The sequence below is a fragment of the Artemia franciscana genome, chromosome 5, assembly GCF_032884065.1.
Source record: "Artemia franciscana chromosome 5, ASM3288406v1, whole genome shotgun sequence".
Lineage (NCBI taxonomy): Eukaryota > Metazoa > Arthropoda > Branchiopoda > Anostraca > Artemiidae > Artemia > Artemia franciscana.
Genome location: NC_088867.1, coordinates 16,715,518 through 16,733,516, shown reverse-complemented (window position 1 = coordinate 16,733,516; position 17,999 = coordinate 16,715,518). Strand labels below are relative to the sequence as shown.

Genomic DNA, 17,999 nt, shown 5'->3' with positions numbered 1-17,999 from the left:
GAAAGTAAGGAGCGACATTAAAACTTAAAACGAACAGAAATTACTCCGTATATGAAAGGGGCTTTTCCTCCTCAACGCCTCCCTCTGTACGCTAAAGTTTGACTCTTTCTCTTAGCTCTACTTTTTAAAAAAGGAAAAAACTTTAGCGTAAAGAGCGGGGCGTTGAGGAAGAAAAGCCCCTTTCATATACGGAGTAATTTCTGCTCGTTTTAAGTTTTAAGGTAGCTCCTTACTTTCATTTAAAAAAAATTTGTTTTTTTTATTTAATTTCTGGACGTTTTTTAATTCATGCATGTTTTGATCTTGGCTCTCCGCACATAAATAATTAAAACGAAATTTGCATATTAATTTTCTTTTTGGCTAAATGGCTTTCTCATAGTTTTAATCGGAAGATTTTGAGAAAAAAGGAGAGAGGGAGAAAGCCTAGCTGCCCTCTAATTTTTTTATTACTTAAAAAGGCAACTAGAATTTTTAATTGTTTTACGAACATTTTCATTAGTAAAAAATATACGTAATTTACGAATTAACTTACGTAACGAACTTTTATATTCGTATATTTTTATTGCGTATATGAGGGAGTTCACCCCTCGTCGATACCTCGCTCTTTACACTAAAGCTTAAATTCTGTCCCAATTCCTTAAGAATGACCCTTGAATCACAAAGGTCGTAGAATAAATAGTTGAAATTACTAAAAATACTTTCGCGTAAAGAGCGAGGTATTACGAGGAGGTAAACCCCTCATATGCACAATAATTTCTCCTCGTTTTAAGTTTTAATGCTGCTCCTCACTTTTAGTAGAAAAAACTTTTCATATTTAGTTTTTCCTTGTTTTTTTAAATAATGCAAAAAATCCTGTGCCCCCTTCATTGAAAGTCTTTTCCCCCATGAGAAGTTTTTCCATGAAAAGATCCTCCCGCGTACCCCCCCCCCACCTCAACTCTCTCTCCCAAACCAAAAAAAATCTCCCTGAAATGTCCGTACACTTCCCAGTAACCATTACTATATGTAAACACAGGTCAAAGTTTGTAACTTGCAACCCCTCCCAGGGAGACTGCGGGGTAGTAAGTCGTCCCCAAAGACATAGTTATTAGGTTTTTCGAATATGGTGAATAAGATGGCTATCTCAGAATTTTGATCCGGTAACTTTTGGGAAAAAATGAGCGTGGGAGGGGACCTAGGTGCCCTCCAATTTTTTGGTCACTTAAAAAGGGCACTAGAAATTTTAATTTCCGTTAGAGTGAGCCCTCCCGCGACATTCTAGGACGACTGGGTCGATACGATCACCCCTTGGGAAAAAAAAAACAAAAAAAAAACAAATAAACACGCATCCGTGATTTGTCTTCTGGCAAAAAATGCGAAATTCCACATTTTTGAAGATAGGAGCTTGAAACTTCTACAATAAGGTTCTCTGATACGCTGAATCTGATGGTGTGATTTTCGTTAAGATTGTATGACTTTTAGGGGGTGTTTTCCCCTATTTTCTAAAATGAGGCAAATTTTCTCAGGCTCGTAACTTTTGATAGGTCAGACTAATCTTGATGAAAGATTATATATTTTTGATATTATATATTTGAAATCGGCATTAAAATGCGATTTTTTTTATGTAGTTATTGGTATCAAAATTCCATTTTTTAGAGTTTTGGTTACTATTGAGCCGGGTCGCTCCTTACTACAGTTCGTTACCATGAACTGTTTGATCGAATGGTATAACCCAAGAAGATCTTTTCATAAAAATCTATCACCAAATGGGATAAATAGTTTTTGTTCACTTCCTAGGACTATTTAATAAATGCTGCGTGAAATACCTTGTAAAACTTCTACTTTTTTCTATTAGCCTTTAAATTGAAGTATTTATAAAAATAAATTGTATATTTTTCTGTGTATATATTCATAATTCTTTGAACGGTCCTAAGATTAAATTGTTCCCTCTCCTGAAAACTTTATATTTTTTACCTCCAAGCTGTGGATGTGATGGCTGCAATATAGGAATTGAAGACATCGTGGAAGCACTCAAACAATTGGAGAGGGGGGGGGGGAAGGAAGCAAATCTGTCACTCAATACTCCAACCATTCCTTGTCTATAAATATATATGCTTCTAGTCTTTGAACGTGTGAATCGTAGCCAACTTTTTTCTAGTTGATGCATCCTTATGTAATTGACACGAGCGTAATTTTCAACCTGACTGGACAACGACAAAGGAAATCTAAGCTTTCTCTCATGTCACAGATTTTTCTTGGTGAAAAAATTCAATGTCACACTTCTGGCCACGATCCAATTGAGGACAGTATTGCAGCGATGAAGCTTGTTTTGCTTAAGCTTCAAATGAGTAAGTGATATTCAATCTTGGGAATATGGTATTCTTTCTCCTTTTTACTGACTTAATTGGCTGTCAAACAGTTCAAAAAGTGTAACATATGAAAAAATTTCATAAAAAAGACGAAAAAACCATAAAAACACGAAAATCATTGCACAAGGAAAATAATATGTATCCTAACGTTTTGAAGATAAAATAGCTTTTAGTTATGTGTATTAGATAAGTGATTATCTGCAACGAAACCAAGGCTAGCCCAGAACTAAAGAAAGGCTGTCTGTCTCCCGTTTGTCTCCTTCCCAACTTGAAAGGCTAGCAATAAATGTAAAGTGGGAAAAATAATTAGGAGTATGCAGTTAAGTAAGAATATCTTGGTTAAGAGTATTTTTGGTTTTTCGAAAGATATTTCGGAGAAACGACCCCGGCTTCTGCAGAAAGACTGATTTCAAATCAACATTTCTCACTGGATTGCATTAAAAAGCGGAAAATGCCATAATTTTTTTGAATTTGAATAGCATGGAAATTTTATTTAGAAAAAATTTAGGGTTTTAAAAACCTTCCTTGTTCTATTCATGCAGTGCCGTTCTAGTGCAGTACAGTATGCAGTGTCATATTCTAGGGTATAAAGACTAATTTATAAACTTTAGAGGAAAGATATGTTGTAACATTTTGAATTGAACATTGATAGCAGACGTAGTTCTGCATGCCCGACGAAGTATAGGCCCTTCTCATCCCACCTAAAACTATGAATAGAACTGCGAGCTGCAGTGCCTTTTTTGTGAGTTAGAGGTCATTTGGAGGGTAAAAAGGACCCGTCCTTACCTTTTTTGGCCTAGGGTGCCATTGCGATGAAGCAGAACATAGAATTCAGTGTCTAAATGGTGTTCCCAATGAGAAAGATTGGAATTTACAAAAGCTGTTTGTTCCTGGAGCTAACTTCCTTGAACTAACCTGAATATTATATTAAAAACAAACAGAAATTAAATGACAAAAACTTTTGTTTAAATCGTAAAGAAAATTACATTTATGCTAAAGGTATTATTTGAAAGTAAATTCCCATATCTAGTGCCTTTTATAAGTAACAAAACATAATATGAAAATAAAATATAACTTTACACAGTCTGCTTATATAAGACGTCCTTGAACTAACCTGAATATTATATTAAAAACAAACAGAAATTAAATGAGAAAAACTTTTGTTTAAATCGTAAAGAAAATTACGTTTATGCTAAAGGTATTATTTGAAAGTAAATAGTGCCTTTTATAAGTAACAAAACATAATATGAAAATAAAATATAACTTTACACAGTCTGCTTATATAAGATGATGTAGCACACTTATCTTTTGACAAGATAATATAAAACATGTTTATCTTTTGAACAGTTGCTTCTCTGGGGTATGATGTCATATTTGAATGACTCTACTGCCTGAATTACTGTAGTTCGTTTTTTATTAGATCTAATAAGAAAAAACTAAATGTTTTTCCCTGTTTGATGTATACATTAAACCAATAGACAATTACGGGTTCTTTGTCGAGCAAAGCGCCCGCATAGTTGGCTTTTGGATAGCCCTCACTTTCCTCGAGAGGCAGTTCTATCCCGTGGCACTGACTTTTCTCTTGCCTCCGGCCCTCTGTTTGCAAAATCATAGCATATATTAGTGAGTCGCAAATGACCCCAGATAAATTTTGCTGAAAATTCAAACCGAAGATATTTCTTTGCAAAGATATGGTTAGATACACCACAGGTAAGAGATGGACGAGCGAAAAAGAACTTAAAAAGCCTCCCTTAATGATCCAAATTGAGGCTTCGTATCCAATTAGTAAAGTAGACATGATCTTCTGCAAACTGTAAGCTCGTAAGAGGTTTGGAGTTGCATATACAGAATGATAGGCAGATCAGCCCTAGGCCTTGGTGGTACACCCACTCCTGTATGGAAATGGGGACGTACTGATTTCTTGCCAGTTATAGTATCCATGTTTGATTCGATTTGCCAGGTAGCCTAGTCATTGAAATATGTCTTCGGATAGTTATACTGCTTTTCAAGAAAGGAAGTAAATCGGACCGTGGACAACTTTGGGACAACGGTTTGAACAACTTTTACGAGGGGACAACTTTGGGAAACTCACAAGGAAAAAGTTTTGTAAATTTTAGGTTAATAATCCAGATTAAGATGAATGGAATTATATAGGTTGTAAACTTAAGGCAAAACGTAAACTTTTTAGTAAGCATATTGAAGATTGTTACTTGATGTCAGGTTTGCAGCAATTTGATTATGAGAAGCTACATGAGGTGTTATGCAATATGTTAAAATCCATAGAAAAGAATTAAGGTAGTTCTAATATTTCAGAGTTATAGCGATCGGAATAGACTGAGAAATGGGAGCAGTTAATGTTGGGGCACCTTAAGAAACTTTTTTGGGTTAGTGTACTGTTTTATAGCTTACCAATTAAGAGAGATTTAAGACTATTTGCTTTGAAATGTGCCTGGTTAGTAAATATGGTGATGTTTTGTCGAAAGTTACCACTAAGGTGGCTGGTAAACTCAGCGTATCTAGCGTCAATTAAGAATTTGGCTTCATACTCTTTAGCTATCAAAAATGAGAAAATTATGCCCAATTGTTGACTGGCTGAGATTTGGAAGGAGGATGAAGATTTTGACATAGAAATTGGGAGCATTTCAAGAAAAGTTAAAATATTTTGACGGAACAAGAGATTTGGACATGTTCAGAAAAGGAGAAGTAGCTTATTCTTTGAAAATTTACTGTCGAGTTGAAGAAACTGAAGGAAAATCTATTGTAAAATAAAGAGCGACAATGCAGCACAATACGGTCTAAAGTTACTCTGTATATGAGAGAAGAGGCTGCCATCAGGGCCGTATCCAAGATTTTGTTTGGGAGGGGGGGGTACAAAATAAAATTAAAAACACTTCAAAAATTTGTTTATGTGCATTTTGTTATGTTTTTACAAGTTGGACAAACCCCCTACCACCCCCTTCCCAGTTGTGCCCTTGGCTGCCATTCTGTTGAAATTCCCATGGCTTAAGTTTGAAATATTTTGAGAAAGAATGCTCAAATAAAAACTCAAAAGCAATAATGATTAAAAGATTTTTTTTCTTAATACCTTGAGAAAGGAAGATTTATGTATTGGCATATAATAAAAAAAAATTCAGTTGAAACATTTCGAAAGGCAATCCTTAATAAAGACTTCCGATCGCCAGCTGTTTTTTTCCCATTGAATTTTTTCAGTCAAGCTCAAGTAAACCTTTGGTGTACAAAGAGGGATGGGATGTTGGGGGGGGGGGGGGGTAAAGGTGGTGAAGCTCCCTTCAGGGACAGGATAATTCTTTTCTTTTTGATTTTTAATGTCACTCTTTACTCTCATTTGAAAAGCGTGTTCGTTTATTTAAATCAAGAAAAAAGAGGATAGGACAATATTTGGAATTCTTAGATACAGGGCAAATGATGACGCTAAGCAAATTTTAGAAAATAGTTATTTGGTTGGCATATATTAACTCAAAAATTTGTTTTGATATATATTATTCATCTATCCAAGAAACAAGATATTTCAGTCCATTTTTGGATTTCAGGTTTCTTTGCCCTTTTTCGAATTTCAGTTCTTCGCTTTCTGGGATTTCAGGATTTTTTTTTCTTTGCCTTTTTTTGGGATTTCTTTTCTTTGCTTTTTTTTTGCTTTTCAGGATTTCTTTGCTTTTTTTGGATTTAAGGATTTCTTTTCTGTGCCTGTTTTTGGTTTTCAGGATTTCTTTGCCTTATTTTAGATTTCATGATTTCCTTGTCATTCTTGTGGATTTCATGATTTCTTTTCTTTGGCTTTATTTGCATTTAAGGATTTCTTTTCTTTGATTTTTATTGGATTTTCAGGAATTCATTTCAGGATTTTTTTGCTATTTTTGAATTTGAATATTTCTATTCTTTGCTTTTTTTTTGGTTTTCACGATTTCTTTGCCTTATTTTTGGTTTCAGGATTTTCTTGACCTTTTTGTGGATCTCAGAATTTCTTTTCTTTGTTTTTTTTTTGGATTTCATGATTTCTTTGCCTTTTTGTGGATTTCATGATTTCTTTGCCTTTTTGTGGATTTCAGGATTTCTTTGCCTTTTTTTTTTATTTCAGGCTTTCTTTTCTTTGCTTTTTTCTGTGTTACGATGTATGAAATTAAACTCTTTTTTAATTTTAGATTATAGCTATGGTGATGTGGTTCTTGGTGGATATGTACCAAAAACTTACAGGGATCGTGAACCGGTGTTTCAAAGGAGAGAGCTCCCTATTCCGTTACAACAGGCCGGGCAGGACAACGTCTCTAGGCCGCCTCTGCCCGACGATTCACTGAATTTAACCTGTCTTTACTCGAAGCTTTTATCATTTTATGAAAGCTGTGATAAATCTTGTAAGTTCCTTAATTTTGAATAATTAATATTAGTTTGAACCAAAAGTTGAATTAAGAACCTAAATATACAAAATTACCTATCTCAGAAATCACAAGTTTTAACGCACTAAAGCATAGGTAATAATGCAAGAATTGTTCTGTATCGTGTCTACATTTCCTCGAATTCTCCTACCCAGATATTCTAAAAATTTGATTTTAACTTTTTAATTCTAAGAGATCCGTACCCTGCAACAGTTGTTGGAGTTTTTGAACTTCAACTGCGAGGGCGCCAATTCTTGAAAATGGATGAAGAATTAAAAAAAAAGTCAGATACAAAAAGTTGTATTTTTTAAAATCTAGGGGAGGGGAACTTTTTTTTGAAAATTTTGAATAAAAATGCCAAGATACTTGATTTTGAAAATACCCCCCCCCCCCCCATGCCTTCTGATTATGGACAGTTTATTTTTTTTATTTCTTTTATCAGTATGTTTTTCATATTTATCTACTTGAAGCAACTCCATAAACTGGTAGTGGAACTAGATGGCTTATACATTTTTAGTTAAATTCAACTCAATTCAAGCAATTTTATTAACAAAACTCAATCTAACAAATAGTCGTACAAAATCAATGTAACAGTCGCACTAAATCCAAAAAAATGCTTGAGAGTGACCGATTTGATATCAGTCATACCAATTGGACACACATAATCAAAAGGAAAAGGGAAAGTACTATAGAAATATAGAAAAAAATACAACTTAACTGATAAAAAAAAAAGATGATAAAAAATCAGTATATCAGGAAAAAACCTTCTGAACCAAATAACCTTTTAACGCCAGAAAATATACAATAAAAAGCCGCTATAAGGGTGTAAAATATTATCCATAAAACTGTACCTATTGTCGACTTTGTAACCCAAACTTCCAGCTAAAAATGTCTAGTCAAATGTAAGATAGTTTTTCAAATATTTAATCATATAGATAATCTGTCTAAGGCTTAATTTTTTCAGCCTATTCGGATTGAGACCTGCCGAGAAAAATGTATGAAGATCATTAGCATTCTCTCCATATGTAAAATTTTGCAACTAAAGAGAAAGAAAGACAAATACTAAGAATTCTGTTTATGAATTCAAGGATAGTCCTCCCAGAAAATTCCGTCCCCATTGAGAATTATCCCCATGGAAATTCCCCTGTAAAAAATGTCCGTATCTCAACAAAAAATACTAGATGTAAACAATGGATAAATTGCAAAACTTATAGCCTTTCCCTAGGAACTGTGGAGGGTTAAGTCATCCTCAAAGGCATATTTATAGAACCTGACCTTCCAACAATGCTGAACGAAATGTCTATATCGAAATTTCAGTCTGATTTCTATGGGGGAAAATGGGCATGGGAAGGGGGCTAGTTGCACTCCAATATATTTGTTCACTTAAAAGGGCATTAAGATGTTAAATTTTGTTCGAACAAGCCCTCTGCCGATCTTGTACGATTCTTGCTTCAATGCGATCATCCCTGGGTGAAAAACCTTACCTTAGACCCGGCATGTGCCGCCTGAGGGCATCCATGCGACTTCGCCAATCTTTTCTGCATTGGGCAGCTGCGTATATGTCTTCCCAATCGGGTCGAAGAGAAGCTGCGATACTGTGCAGATCAGATTGGTATGTTCGACGCGAAGTGTTCCGAGGTTTTCCCCACCTTCGACTTCCATTTGGGTGCCAATGTAAAGTGGCTTTTGAGATCTGAGTGTCCTGCTTTCGGAGAACATAGCCAAAGTATCTCCACCTCCGAGCTCTAATGATCTTGGGGGGGGGGAGAACCTACAAAAATGTATCGGTGATTTTTTCGGGGGGGTGGTGGTGGTGGGAGGTTTGTAAAAAAATAAAACATTCAAATTTTTTGTTGATGTGAGAGCTTAAAACCTTCACAGTAAGGTTCTCTAATCGTTATGTAGTTGTGGGGGGGGGGGCAGATGCCTCAAAGGGTGTATTTTAACTCTCGTTGCCAAATATCAATGCCAAACCATGTTATCTCTCATTGAGTCTTCAGATAAGTACAAAACTTGTTCGAAGGAAGAGGATGGGGGAGAAGAAATTGATACTTAATCTCTCTGAATTTCCGGGAACATTCCCGGTCCATGCTTGTGTTATGAAAATAAAGAGTAACAATTAATGCCAAAGACAGCAGAATTTATTCCGTAAAGAGAGGCCTACCTCTCTCTCGTAATCGTAGAAACTTCGGAGGATGCTCGTATAATCGATATTTGAGTCTTTTTTTTCTAAGTCAAAGTAATAGGAGACCAACCAGCCCCTGTCCTAGAACTTTTTGTGATATCTGGTCATTTCGTTACCCCTTAGGACATCTGATCGACATTTTGAGGCCCTTATTTTTAACTTTCTATGGCTGCTCAATTTGGTTTGCGGGGGAATTTTATCTGGGGAGTGAGAATTTCCTAGGAGGCAATTTTTCGAGGGGGGGGGGGGGGGGTACCGACTCCTGTGTTCAACAGCTCACAGCCTTTTGTAAAAAAAAACCCAAGTGTTAAACGCAAATCTGTGTATTTTCAACCTCGCACCAACCAGTTAGATCCGATAGAGATCGATTAATGGTAAATGAAATGTCTTTTTGTTAGTTAAGCCGTTGTTGTCTTCTGTAGTTAGCCGGTGCCTAACTACAAGCACATATTCTTTCATAAGTACTTTGATAACACGACGGGGTGTGATGCGTGGGAGAATGGAGCTGCTGTATTGTCCACGTGCTGTATACCAAATTCTCCTGGAAATAAGCCAATAACAAAACATAAATACGTCGGGGTGAAAATTCGGATATGAACTGTGTGACCTACGATTTCCAATGATTCATGATGATGGGTTCGTAAGAGAGGTTTTAACTTTTTTTTTTTGCCTCGCTCTAGTATTGAAGAGACATAATGAGATTGGCGAAGAGTTTCTCAAGAGCAGCACTTTGAGGACCAAAAAGTTGCACGTGGCTCACCAGCCGCAGGTTGCCGACTGCTGTGCTTAGAAGAATAACGTGGCATATTTTTGACCTTTTACGAAATTTGCAGTTGAAAAGCGTCTTTCTCTCTTTTTAACTCGTATTTAAAAAAATAGTTAATTTTAAACGTTAAACAAGCTCGTTAAATTTATGTCAAGCGATAAAGATGAATTTATTAGTAAAAACAACGCTTCCATGATCTTTTAACAGTCATCAGAGAAACCCGGATATGGGCTGTATATGATGGCTGTTCTATATGGTGGTTGTTTCCATCCATATAACCTATATATTCATAATTCACCTATAAATTAAAAATCACAAAACGATAAAAACAAATTACAAAAAGAAAGAAAAAAAGGAAAAAAATAATTAAAATAAACAAATTCTATTCTAAATATTTCAGGAATTCCCAGAGGGTAACCTTTCAACCTACTCTTGAACTGGTTAACATTATCTGCTACCCTTATGACCTCTAGGAGAGAATTCCACAACTCGTCTGCTGAGAGCGGTTTTGCCGAATCTGTTTTTCCAAAATTCTGAGAAAAATGAGTTTGAAGATTTTAACATTTATATTTCAGAATCGGCTGTAGCTAGAGCGCTGACGTCTTACAGCAATTTTAATTATATCATTCGAAAGAGAATTTCTTTTTACACCATAGCGTTTGTAGCTCAGTTTCGACAAAAACTTTTATATTCGGTAAAACTGCTTTCAGCAGACGAACTGTGGTCCTGTAAAACGTGGAAATAGAGATCCGCGTAGAGCACTCCGAGCCTCAAACACTATCCTCGAAGAAATTGCCTTTAGGTCCATATATAAAATTATAGGAATTTTCCTGTTGTCATTAGATTTATTTGTGGAATAGAGAGGGGGTCAAAAACATAAAAACATCCTAGTTGAGTACTCTTAGCCTCAGGCACTATCCTCGAAGAAATTGCCTGTAGGCCCATATATAAGATTATAGGAATTTTCCTGTTGTCATTAGATTTATTTGTGGAATGGAGAGGGGGTCAAAAACATAAAAACACCCTAGTTGAGTACTCCCAGCCTCAGACACCATCCCCGAAGATTTATTATTAATTATGTAGATTATTATTAGTGGTTTTTTATTTACTATTTCTGATTAATGTGATCAGTTAACCAGCTGTCGGTGACTAATGACTAGTTAGCAGTGATTTTTAGTGATTATTTATGATAATTAAATCACTTAATTAAAAAAAGTAACAAAAACAATCGTTTAAGAAAAATCAGTTGTTGTTTTGGGCAGACGATATTCTCTTCTGTGTAGTCTCTAGTTGCGTGACAAGAATCTAAGAAGTCTATGTTATAAAAAATTGAACTGTCACTAAATTAATCGAATTTAAATTGATTAGATTTAACTAATGTAACTTAACTGAGAAATGATACTCTTTTTAAAGTATTGTAAAAAATGTATTTTTTGAAAAGAAATTTGCTTTGTAACAGTATAAATATATATATATATATATATATATATATATATATATATATATATATATATATATATATATATATATATATATATATATATATATATATATATATATATATACATATATATATATATATATATTTTAAAATATAAAATAGTGGAATGGGCTTTGTCTGAATACCTTTTATGTTCAGAGACACTGCCCCTGAGCGTGCATAACCCTACCTTCAAAGTGGAAATAGCCTTTTTTTCAAGCAATTGTCTTCTCTGAAAAAAAAAAAACAACAACAACAAAAAAGTACCTAAACGTACCTCATTTTAAAAACACCAATGGGGACAGAAGCTGCCAGATAAGTCAAAAAGCGCGGGCCACTTCGCCTAAAAAGCCACAATGAAGACCCGACTTATGTTCAAACGTTACAGCTCGCAATAACTGTATAAAATACCCATGTTGCAATTCGTTCTATTCTATAGAGTCTGTTTTTCTTTTACAAAACTCCCGTTTTCTATGCCACCCTTAGGAATTACGACTTTACTTCTTTTTTTATCCCCACAGTAAAAGACTACCTTCACTCCTAATAAAAAGATGGTATTAGAGAGGCTTGTACAAACCGCTAGTATTTGACCTCTATAAATTGAGGGAGCCATTTTGAACTACATATAAATACCCATGGTGGTACGGAATTAATGACTCACTGTCTTGGATTAGGCATTTGAGTTTTAACAAAAATGTTTTGCTGAGTAATGCAGTAGAAAATGATTAGAAAGCGTAAATACAAAGAACACGTAAAGATAGGTTGAAGAAACTTGTGAGGCATAGCTAGCATAACTTCTAACGGTTTATTTTATCACATGATTTTATATCTTGGGTATCTGGGGGTTGAAGGTTCAACTTGTGTTTGGCTTTTTGTCACAATCCTTTAAGAAAGACTGCTCAAACACTAAGCCTGTCGACTTTGACTAGAAGTGTTTTTAAATTACTTGATGACTTTTGCGTAAAGGCGGGGATTGAGGAAGGAGTAGTCCCCCTCATATGTGGAATAATTGTGTTGCGAGAGCAACACTTTGATTTTGTCCGGTTTTTTTTTTTTTTTTCCTATGCCGCCGATCTCGGCTTATTCCTGGAAACTGGTAAGGGTCTAACCTGTGCGGTTTTTACGGAAAGTGTGGACCTCGGGTCGGATTGATGAATATGACATTACATTTTGGAAAGCTCCACAGAACTCTTGCTTGGGGCCAAAAAGGATAGATTTTGCTTGTCCACGAGCCAGAGCCTATGGTGTGCGAAGTGAAGTGGAGTTATATAGCCTTTGTCAGAGAGGAGTATCTGAAGTTGTGCAGCCAAGCTCTCGTTTCATCAAACCATGTTTCTGCTTTCGAGTGGAAAGCTCCTTTCTTGCAGGCAAGGAGGCAGGCACCACTTTCAAATTGAAGATGGACTAAAATCTATATATGTCAAACAATTCGTGGTAACGAACTGTAGTAAGGAGCAACCCGGCTCAATAGTAAACGAAACTCTAAAAAACGGAATTTCGATGCTAAAATATATATCAAAAGAATCGGATTTTTATGCTGAGATTGAATATATAAGTTTCATCAAATTTAGTCGTTGTCATCAAAATTTACGAGCCTGAGAAAATTTGCCTTATTTTGGAAAATAGGGGGAAACACCCCCTAAAAGTCATAGGATCTTAACGAAAATCACACCATCGCATTCAGCGGATCAGACAACCTTATAGAAAAAATTTTAAGGTCCAGTCTACAAAAATGTGGGATTTCGTATTTTTTGCCGGAAGACCAATCACGGGTGCACCGACGTTTTCAGGGGGATTCTTTTTTGGTTTGGGTGTGGGGTTCAGGGGAGGGGGCTATTTGCAAGGATCTTTCCTTGGAGGAACATTTCATGAGGGAAGAAAAATTCAATAAAAAGGGCGCAGGATTTTCTAGCATTACTATTAAAAAAACAAAAAAAAACAATGAAAATATAAACATGAAAAAGGTTTTTCAATTGAAAGTAAGGCGAAGCATTAAAACTTAAAACTAACAGAGATTATTACTCATATGAGGGGTTCTAAAAATACTTTAGCATAAAGAGCGAGGTATTTAGGAGGAGATGAATACTTCGCTCTTTATGCTAAATTATTTTTAGTAATTTCAACTATTTATTCTACGGCCCTTCTGATTCAGGGGTCATTCTTAAAGAATTGGGACAAAACTTAAGATTTAGTGTGAAGAGCGAGGTATTAACGAGGGGACAAACCCCCTCATATATATAATCAAAAATATAAGAATATAAAAGTTTGTTACTTAAATTAATTCTTAAGTTACGTATATTCTTTACTAATAAAAACGTTCGTTACAAATTAAAAGTTCTAGTTGCCTTTTTAAGTAACCAAAAAATTGGAGAGCAACTAGGCCTCCTTCCCCACCCCTTATTTCTCAAAATCGTCTGATCAAAACTAAGAGAAAGCCATTTAGCCAAAAAAAGAATTAATATGCAAATTTCATTTTAATAATTTATGTACGGAGAGCCAAAATCAGACATGCATTAATTCAAAAACTTTCAGAAATTAAATAAAAAAAACAAGTTTTTTGAAATGAAAGTAAGGAGCGACATTAAAACTTAAAACGAACAGAAATTACTCCGTATATGAAATGGGTTGTCCCCTCCGCAATCCCTCGCACTTTACGCTAAAGCTTTTAATTATTTTGAAAAGTAGAATTGTGGCAAAGAGTCAAACTTTAGCGTAAAGAGCGAGGGATTGCAGAGGGGACGACCCATTTCATATACGGAGTAATTTCTGTCCGTTTTAATTTTTAATGTCGCTCCTTACTTTCATTTCAAAAAACTTGTTTTTTTTAATTTAATTAAATATATACGGCAGTTACCCGGCTCCACAGCCAATATATGTGCTTTGAGTGATAAATAGAAAAATTTACAGAAGCAAAAAAGCGGCATTTTCCCACGGGTCCGAAAGTGCTGCCGTGATTTCGGCTGGGTTTATCATTTGTTTTTTCGGACTTGGGATTGAGGTAGAGAAATGTTATCAGATGTACCTCTTAAACTTTAAAAGTTCTGTCATTGCTAAAGAAATTGGAGCTTATCCTTTGCTCCATTTTAAGTGGTGACGCTAAAAAGTTGGCCTACGGCAAAAAAAAAATCAACTTTTGAACTAAGACAGATAGAATTTATTTTGGCCGATACCAATTATGAGACAAGTAGAGGACTTGTAAGCAACAGTCGGCTGTTAGACCATAATCATCTTCGGCAATAAGGGGTTTGCAACTTTGGCTAGCTGGTGTACTTATTATTTGTTTCTGGTGTATTTGATGGTAAGACCAATTTGGTTCCAGTGGTAAGACATGCAGGGGACTTGTAAGTAATAATCGTCTTTTAGGCTACAATCATCTTCAGTGAAGAGGGGTTTGTAGCTTTTGCTAGTTAGTGTAACCCTTACTCACTGTAACCTAGAATTAAGTGTTTACGCAACGGGTACAAACGATAACGTAAAACAATGAGGAAGTTTCGTAATAATTAGTAATCCTGAAAAGTTACGGATAGCTTCATAATACCAACTAAATAATATAAGATATTGTTCCAAGTTTTCATCCGTCACGATGTCTACGATTGAAAAGGATAAAGTTCAACTGGCTGCAAAGTCAATTTAGTCCCTTCTTTCGATATTCTTTTGTTATTGTTGTTTTTTCAACGCTGAGGAATAGCCTTTGATCATGTGATTACTGATCACGTTCTTATCTGAACATAACGTTTTAAAAGCATCGATAGGCTGACAACTTCAGCATTTAACCGATAGCAAAGAAACAAAACCAAAGTGTTGCTCTCGCAACACTTTATTCGGCGAAGCCGGAGAAAGGTTGCCGCAACACTTCACGTTGCTCAGGCAACGCAGGTCTAGTTTCTTTTCGTTTTGGGTTCTACTGTTTCTTCTTACTCGCAATTAAAGAAAAAACTTGTTTTCCTTATTTAGTCTCATTTATAAAATAGTTCTGAGTTCTTTATTTAACAATAAATTTTATAAACAAAAAACTACTTCAAGGCAATCTCCCCCATAAGACTCCATGGCCGGGAAATGAAGTAATATTTTGTTGTTATTGTACCTGCTTTTGAAGAATTGTCTTGGCGCAAGATTACTATAAAAAGTATCATCTAATTATAATATAATCTTATTATCATCGGGATTTATCGATATTTGAATTTAGACTTCTTATTGATTAGTTTTAGTAGTTATGAACAATGCCTTATAATTATTCTTACATTTACAATTAGTTTTTTATAAATACTGTTCGCTGTTAATAACTCGTTATTTTCATTGTAATTGGAATTTTAATTGTTACCGTAGAAGGATAGTGCCGTTGAAGGGTAGAAGGGTAGTATTGACCCAAAATTACCATCCAAATTGTCAAAAAATGATTTGCAATTAGAATTCTTTGACAAGAATTCCTTGTCCAAGGGGCAGGGTTTGATCCCAGACGTAGCCAGTTGTTTGGTTTGAGACGGGGGACAGTGGCGTGACTGTAATCTCAGCTAGAATCGACCCAGCTGTAGATGGGTATCTGGAGAAGTCTGGGGAAGGTGAACAGGAAGGGTGTGCGAAATCACAGCATGGCTTGCCCCCTACCCCCTATTGCACTTCCTGGCTGAAGGGCCTTGAAACGGTGATCAGCACTGCCGGTTAGAACCTTAAACATCTAGTGCCGTCTAAGTAAGACGCCTAGTGCCGTCTTACTTACTACTTAATACTACTTAACATGCTATAAACGTGGATATGGCAAATCTACGAAGACTCTCGCTCTAATGTTAATAAATTAAACAATACGAAGCTTAAAAAATATTATTGCTTGATTATAAATTAATTATATTTATAGTAGACCATAAAGGTAGATGGCATAAGATAACATTAGATATTATCATCAAAGGTCTTTATTGAATTGTTCCCATCTGATTTGTGACAAACTGGATAATAATTGTCAATGGGTAACGTATAAGAGCGGGAACAGGCGCCAGTGTGGACAAAAAAAAAACATCAGCCCCATCTAGTGTTTGGCTTTTTTTGGCATTTTTTTCTGTATAATAGTGTGAAAAATTGTTTAATAATAAGTGTTTAATCTCAGTTTGTGACAGAAAAACAAATAAAAGGCTTGAGAAATACCAAGACGCCAAATTTTAGATGGCGTTGATGGTTTTTGTTGACACTAGCGCTAGTTTCCACTCTTATAAGTTAATCCCCTCTCTTTGTGTCGTGCTATATGCTTCCAATCTGATTTCGTTTTTTTTCAGGCTGTCTCATCACCGACAAAGTTTCTGCCAAAGCCTACCTATTGAAAAACCAAACTAAAAGTGCCAATACGTTTATAGAATCCGACGACATTCAGACATCTTTGAGATTAACAAAGCAGGAATCGCTTAACTATTTTCTCACGCTGACTCATATTTTGAAAGCCGAGTCCTTGGACAGAGATGACGAGGCAAGTTTTCCCTCGTTTTTGGAATTGGTAGACAAAAGTATAGCGAAGGTCTATAAATACATGGCGGAAAGGGGGATGTTGGTTGTTATTTTTGGTGGATCAAGACGTGGTGAACCATCTAGGAATGGTGCTTGTTTTGTTACCATTAAAAAACCCAAAGTTGATTTATGAAAATCTTTGAAATAAAACTGTGTTAGCTATTTGTTTTAACTTGTTGACTTTGGAAAAATAAGGAATAGTTTTAAAAAAGAAGAAAACGACCAAAAACATGGAGATAACACCCAAGTCAGTGGTTTCCAACCTTTGGGGTGCACCCCCCGGGGGGGCGCGAGACTGTGGCAAGGGGGGCATGCAGCTGTTTCCAAAATATTATTTTCGAATACAAACCAAAAAAGTCGAATAGGTGTCTAAAATGAATCAGCAGTATACGTAATCCACACGTTTTGGATACGAGTAAAGGACAATTTTACCTACTATGACAAACAAAGCTTTAGAAATTTTATTGCCATTTGTAACATCCTACCTATGTGAAACTGTTTTTTCTACAGTAGCTGTCTTAAAAACAAAGTATCGATCTCGCTTAATGATTGAAAAGGAACTGAGAACCACTATTTCTTCATTGATACTACGGTTTGAGAAAATTTGTGGGGAAAAACAAGCTCAACCGTCGCATTAAATTTGTATGCTGTAGTAGTATTAATTAAATATTCTTTTTTGTTTTGTTATTATATTTCTTATAATAAATATATTATATTCGTACGTAATATTGTATATTATTTTTGTAGCCCATTAAATAAATTATAATATCGGTTGAGTATTTATGAAATTGATTTTTAGATAAATTAACGGGACGCAAAAATTTGTTTTTTTAAAGGGGGCACACTAATTTTTTTTTAAGATGGGTGCCGGCACAAAAAGGCTGGAAACACTGACCTAAGTTGTATAAGTTACAACCCAATTCCTTTTATTCCATCCCTAAGGCCGCTTACGGTAAAGGAATGACCCAAAATAACAATAGCCAAGAACTCATATGGCACTTGTGACGAGGTCGGAAGAGCCAAGGGCTTCTTCCCACCAAATTTCATTACGATCTTTTCACTCTAAGAGTTTTCCAAGATTTCCTGTTTCCCCCTCCAACTCCCCCCAGCGTCACCAGATCCGGTCGGGATTTAAAATAAGAGCTCTGAGACACGAGATCCTTCTAAATATAAAATTTCCTTAAGATCTGATAACCCGTTCGTAAGTTGAAAAATACTTCATTTTTTCAAATTTTTCTGAATTAACCGATATCACCAGATGGTCAAATCGGGGAAGCGACTATTTCTAATATAATCTGTTCGGGTCCCTGATACGCCTACTAACTTTCAGTGATCGATA

General features: G+C 35.4%; 1 protein-coding gene across 2 annotated transcripts in view; it reads left to right on the top strand.

Moving 5' to 3' along the window:
* The window catches only part of LOC136027034 (uncharacterized), a 63,459-nt gene extending 46,637 nt beyond the window's left edge, over positions 1–16,822 (top strand). For both annotated transcript variants that reach the window (XM_065703950.1, XM_065703951.1), the window contains exons 10-12: positions 2,138–2,327; positions 6,509–6,718; positions 16,435–16,822. In XM_065703950.1, the coding sequence (XP_065560022.1) occupies positions 2,138–2,327; positions 6,509–6,718; positions 16,435–16,793 (759 nt within the window). In that variant the 3' untranslated portion in view covers positions 16,794–16,822. The remainder of the gene's footprint in view (positions 1–2,137; positions 2,328–6,508; positions 6,719–16,434) is intronic.
* Positions 16,823–17,999: the final 1,177 nt, after the last annotated feature.